This window comes from Mirounga leonina, unplaced genomic scaffold, assembly GCF_011800145.1.
Source record: "Mirounga leonina isolate KUSES-001 unplaced genomic scaffold, KU_Mleo_1.0 Mir_199, whole genome shotgun sequence".
NCBI classification, from domain to species: Eukaryota; Metazoa; Chordata; class Mammalia; order Carnivora; family Phocidae; genus Mirounga; species Mirounga leonina.
The window spans coordinates 4,409,494-4,415,888 of record NW_023270498.1 but is presented as its reverse complement, the minus strand read 5'-3'; the positions used below and the strand labels follow the sequence as shown (position 1 = coordinate 4,415,888).

At 49.7% G+C, this 6,395-nt stretch overlaps 1 protein-coding gene across 1 annotated transcript in view; it reads left to right on the top strand.

The window, feature by feature from the left end:
- The window catches only part of DDC (dopa decarboxylase), a 62,214-nt gene that overhangs the window by 43,640 nt on the left and 12,179 nt on the right, over window positions 1-6,395 (top strand). The window contains exons 9-10 of the mRNA XM_035026487.1: window positions 2,083-2,159; window positions 6,304-6,323. Of these exons, the coding sequence (XP_034882378.1) occupies window positions 2,083-2,159; window positions 6,304-6,323 (97 nt within the window). The remainder of the gene's footprint in view (window positions 1-2,082; window positions 2,160-6,303; window positions 6,324-6,395) is intronic.

Sequence of the window (6,395 nt, the reverse complement as noted above, 5' to 3'; positions counted from 1 at the left end):
TCTTTCTTTCCCTCTCTAAGGCTAAGTGCAGAGCCCTCCCCAGTTCAGGGAGACCAAGGAGTCTCCTACAGGGCCTCCTCATATGCTACTCGGGATGCACCAGAATTCCTGCGTTCACATGCGTAAGGTCAGGTGTGATCCAAGTTCTTGCCCGAGGTCAAAGGCACAGCGTGGACCAGACCCCTCACTACGGCTTACTGACAGAGTCTGTCTTTTAACCCTTTGTAGAAATAGCACTTGAATTACTTTTCCTGAATAAATCTGGCCTTTCTCCTGCCCCCTCGCTGGTGAGCCACATCCTGCCATGCTATTTCGTTCCCCCTGGTTTTATCTTTTATTTTTTTTAAGATTTTATTTTTTTATTTGAGAGAGAGAATGAGATAGAGAGAGCATGAGAAGGGGGAAGGTCAGAGGGAGAAGCAGACTCTCTGCTGAGCAGGGAGCCTGATGCAGGACTCGATCCCGGGACTCCAGGATCATGACCTGAGCCGAAGGCAGTTGCTTAACCAACTGAGCCACCCAGGCGCCTACCCCCCCCCCCCGCCCCGGTTTTATCTTGCAGAGACTCATTCATGTAGTATTTGCTTTCAAGCCTAAGCTACTGTCAGACTGACATTTCTTCTCCAGTTTGCCCTTAGGATAGTCTGTTGGCCATCAAATTGCTTTGAGATGTTGTCCGTGCTCGCCAAATGAGGTGGAGAGGCAATTATCCTAAAGCTCAGACCTCAAATCCCAGCCCAAATGCGAGTTTTGACCTGAGCTATCCCGGACCATCACTGCATACGGAGTCTGAGGGCGGCTCGCGGTAGGACCACCTTCTCCCCTTTAGCTTCTGTTCATCCCACGCACACCAGTGATGCCTGTCAGTGGCCAGCTGCTAGACCTGGGCCGACAGAGGGGATATATGCTCACCTGCTGGGTTTCCTCTTCCTACATCCGTTCACTAGCTCTGCAGATAACTGGGCATCTCATAATGGGATTCCATCTGACGCTAAGTATCGGAGTTAGCGCAAACCCCACAGGTAGATGGGCTCCGTCCCACAAGTCGTGGGTCCAAGGGTGTCCGTGCTTCTGCCCAACTTCCTGTAAAGTGGGGGGTTCCCATGAACACCCTGCTCCTTCAGATTTGGTAATTTGCTAGAATAGCTCATAACACTCAGGAAAGCAGCTCTCTTACATTTACTGATTTATTTTTTTATTTTTTTAAAAGATTTATTTATTTGAGAGAGAGAGAGAGAGAAAGAGAGAGAGAGCATGAGTGGGAGGAACAGAGGGAGAAGGACAAGCAGACATGTCGCTGAGTGTGGAGCCCGGTGGGGGACTCGATCTCATGACCCTGAGATCATGACCTGAGTTGAAACCAAAAGTTAGACGCTTAACTAACTACACCACCCAGGCGCCCCATTTACTGATTTATTATAAAGGAAACAAGTGAACAGCCAGAGGGAGGAGCTGGGTAGGACAAGGCACGGGGTGTGGGTGGAGGACACAGAACTTTGCGGTCCTCCCCGGGGCACGGCTCCATCCCAGCACATTGATGTGCTCAGCAAACACCGTCCTTCACCACATAGGTATGATTGATTAAATCGTTGGCTGTTGGTCATTAACTCAATCTCAGTCCTTCCCTCTCCCCCTGATTTCCCAGAGACTGGAGGTAGGGCTCAGAGTCCCACCCTCAAATCGACTTGGTTTTCCTGGCAACCAGCCCCCATCCTGCAGCTCCCCAGGGGCCCCCAGTCACATTGGCCCTACAAGAGCAATTCTTACCCCTCCAGGGATTCCAAGGGTTTTAGCTGCTGTATGCCCGGAACCAGGGATGAAAAGCAAATATTTGTTTTTTTATTAGACGGCCCCCTTGAGTGCTTGGAGTCCTGGAGATTAATGCTGTGCTGAAGTGGGGCCAGGGGGAGGGGTGGAGGGCGCACAGATGAGGGACATGCTGACGGAGCAGGGTCCAGGGAAGGGTCTCAGAGCAGGTGGCTCTGATCTGAGCCAGCTGGAAGAGGGACCAGAGGGAAGGGCCACGGGGGCCCATCTGAGGGGCTTCCTCATTAAACCCCATCATTTGTTCTCTCAAACCAGGGTGAAGAAGAGGACAGACCTGATAGGAGCCTTTAAACTGGACCCTCTCTATCTGAAGCATGGCCATCAGGACTCAGGTACGCCAGGGTCCTTGCTTTCTGCAATGTTCTGGTTTTGTTTTCATCAGAGCTGCATTTCTGCTGGGAGCCAGAGAGGAAGGTTCGCGTCCACAGGGACCAGCTCCTGGGAGCCGCTTCCCCGGGGGGAAGGGTGCTGATGGGGCCTTGGGGACTGCCTCAGTGCAGGAGCCGGGGAGGGGCCCACGGGGCTGGGGGGGTCACGGCACAGCTTTCAGGGCGGGTGTGGACATGTCCTGTGTAGGACCTTTAAAAGCTTGACTGCCCTACTGTCTCTCTGAGTGTGCATCCACTCACCAATACCACCAGGGGGACACGGAGTGGGGCTGGGGGCCCGGGGAGCAAAGCGAAAACCCAGTGACACCCAGGCAGGATCGGCATGTCCATGTGCATCTCACCTGTTGGGTCCATAGACCTGCCCTCTGTGCCCGTCCCTGCTGGCGGGACCGGAGCCACCCCAGGCCTGCGTTCTGAGAAGCTGTGTGTGCTTCTCGATGACGGGGGCCAAGAGAGGACACGGCCAGGTGCTCGAGTCCCGTGGTGAGGAGCAGAAAGTTCCCTGGCACAGAGAGATGCTGGAGCAGTTCCTAGAAAACACAGAATAGCTCATTTCGTATGGCTACTGTCCTAGGCCACAGCCAAACGCCAAATCCTGTTAGTACAGGCCAGGCTCCAAGCGGGTGGCGAGGGGGTGGAAATGTAGATTCTTCTGAGATTCTTTTTTTTTTTTTTTTTAAGATTTTATTTATTTATTTGAGAGAGAGAGCAAACACAAGCACGGAGGAGGGGCAGTGGGAGAGGGAGAAACAGGCTCCCCACTGAGCAAGGTGCCCGACGTGGGGCTCGATCCCAGGACCCTGAGATCACGACCTGAGCTAAAGCCAGATGCTTAACCAACTGAGCCACCCAGGCGCCCCTCTGAGATTCTTACCAAAGAAATATGAATCAGATATTTAGAAGAATGATCCCAGCAATCCAATTTTTTTTTCTTTTGAAAAGCATGCAATGAAAATTTTCCAAATGTGAATAGTCCTTACAGCTGGATGGTGCAATTATTTGTGAATTTTCTTAATTTGCTCTATATTTTTACAGTTTTAAAAACATACTTAGAACTATGTAAGTGTTGTTGTTCTCAGTCATGGTGGAGGCACGCGTCCCCGTTGATGTTCACAGACCCCACACACCGGCTCAGATTTGCTCAGGACCTAAAACTGCCCTAAAAAAATAAAGTCTACTTTGGAAAAAAGGAATTGGCATGAAACACTGTGAAATTCTGAAGTGACTGCCAAGCTCTCCTATTACAAAAAAAAATGTATTTCATGTTCAGATAATAAAAATCTTTGCAATCACGACAGTTAAAACGCAAAATGTTGCCCTTAAACAATGAAGGGATTCTTGGAATGAGTGTAAGGGAAGGGCACCTGAGGGCTTATCGCTCAAGGCATACAAAAATTTATTTTATGTTGCTTTTATAGGAAGGCAGTTTCTTATTGAAATATTTGCTATGGCTTTTAGAGATGAAAAATATTAGTTATTTGTTTTTTCCCCTACAAAAAAAGAAAAAACACAAAACAAAACCCACAAACCTCTATAAGTCAACAAAGATGGTGACCCATTTTGTGCTTCACAAGTAGATCAGCAAAAATCAACTTCAAGTTCTTATGGCCAGTGGATGTAAGGGCATTTTTTTATCCGCACGGATTCAGCCCTAGTGCCGCTAAGCCTTCTGCTCCTTGAAATGAAACTGTGTTTAGAGTGTTCTACAGGGTTTTTTTTAAAGATCCTTTCTATGTAATAAAGAAGACTCCTCAACGACTGCCCCGTGGCCCCTCATGTCGTGGCACTCGGCTGGCTAGGCTGTTGCAGCCCCCTGTCCCGCCTGGGGGTCATTAGGATGCCCCCTGCTCATCACTGGGTCCGGGGCAAAAGCCTCCCACTCAGTGAGGTCTTCCCAGATCTCTCCACTGAAGCCAATGCCTGCCCCCATCCCGAGTCTGGCCACGAAGCCCTCTCACTCACTGGCTTCTTGTCTGTTGTCCCTCTGTCCCCCTGGAGGCTCAGACCCATCGTCCTGCTGCTGGAACACCACTGGACCCAGGGGATGGTGGCCAACAGCTGCAGTGGGGGCAGCAATGTGGGAGAGGTCGCCGTCCCAATACATCCCTGTGTTTGCCTTGCACTTTTATGCGTTCATCTCCTTGGACACCTATCAGCTGGGGGGAGACAAGGAACCGGGACCCAAATAAGCGGGATTTGTGTTTTTTATATATAACAGAAAATTCTGTCTCAATGCTGGTGATAGGGAAAAGTGGTCACACCTGTTGCACAGACTTTTCCAGATAAACCCTTTCATTATAAAAACTGTACCTTTGGAAACAAGAAGCAGGAAGGGTGAGTCAGGAAGTCCCCATGAGCCCACCTCCCGAGTGCAGGTGCTTCCGCCCCATGGTGGTATTTCTTGCCAGTCCTGTCTGATGCGTTGTTTGTTTCTATTGTGTTTACTGCATGCTGTTTGCATGGAGGAGCTGCTCACCCCACATACCTCGTATGTAGTTGTAAAGACCGCCTAGGCACATAACACTTATTAAGAAGTCTGCACCGTAAGTTCAACTGTGGTCATAGCAAGCTGTTGGCAGGAGGGCTTGGGCATTCCTTGTGTTCACAGCAGACCCGTGTCCGCGAAGTTCCTAACTGGACCGGGCCTTCAGCTGGTCCTTGAGGACGTAGGGTCACCGAGAAGCAGGCTCCACCTTTCACTAACCGTGATGTTTAGCCACAGAAGCTTCTACATCTGAAACCTACTTCAAGCTTTAGTCATGCATCCGGTAAAACTTGCACAATGAAGGAAAGGTTCTCTAATTCTGCGCTCTCTGTGTGGTAGCCCACTAGCTCCATGTGGCTCCTGAGCACTGGAAATGTGGCTAGTCTGACCGAAGAGCTCCGTGTTTAAGTTGATTTCATCTTAATTAAATGTAAATGGCCACACATGGCTCATGGCTACGGGCATGGCACAGGGATGTGAACTAAACAGGAGGGTCATTTATTCATCTTCACTCATGACGTCATCTGCGTTTTTAACAGACTCTTGCTGAGTGCTCATTACACGCCACATAGGCATTTGGCATCTATGCATCCCCTCTATGCATCCCCTCTATGCATCCCCGTCGGGTCATTTCTGGTGACCCTGCTGTTGCTGTTTGTTTAATAACTTTATATTTCCTTGTATGTGTAAGTTAGACCCCTCTGCAGAGTGGGTGAGGAGCAGTCTGTGAGGGTGGGGGTGGATTGTATTAGGTGGACGGCTAGTCCCAGCTGCCCACGGGGGTGGCCTGCTATGGCCAGGCCACCGTTGCTCTTACTTGGGAAATGGGGGACACTGATGAGCCCCGGCGTGCCTCGTCTGGACCTACACTAGAGGACCAGATGTCCGAAACACAGGACTGCAGCTCAGGTTCATAATTCCCAGCTGATTGCTTGCCTAAGATCACCATGGAGCAACTTCCATCGGTGAGACTCTGTCCAGCGTTCTGTCCTCCATAAGATCCTTTGCTCTGTTGCTTTAGGCACAAGGGGAGACTGAAGGCAAACCAGACATGTTTTGTATCCACTATGAAGCTATTTGAATCCAGGATGGTGATATCGATCCAACGGTTCCTCACCAGTATCTGCTCCATGCCAGACTCTGGACTAAGATCCGAGAATGCAGACATGAACATCCATCAAAAGTCTGATTCTTGTCTCATGATCTAATCCCTCTGTTTATCAGAAATCCACCTTCCTATGCACGAATCAGTGCACAATGAAGGCTTTACATGATCTGAATGCCAAGTTACTACTGGGCAATAGAAGAAAGCTTAGATTTTTGTGCTTACGGAAGCATAGAAAGTGAAGCAAATGGGAATCCACTCATAATCCAGCATTTCCAATTTGTTCTGGGCACCCTGCCCTCTGGAAAGCCCCTTGGGTCTGTTACCATGAGAAGTGCCACAGAGAACACCCATCCTGGCCCTCCGTGGTCTCACGTCCAGTGCAGGAGATGACAGATGGGACACAAGAAATTTAATCTTGAAAATGAGAGAGGTGAGGCATGTAATCAACCAATGTGTCTAATGGCTTCTTTTTGTTATTTCTTTCTCTTTTCCAGGGCTTATCACTGACTATAGGGTAAGTGGGAGAATTGTCTGGCCGAGTCCAGGTCTCAGGTAATGGAAAATGTGAATGCAGTGCTGGGTGCTG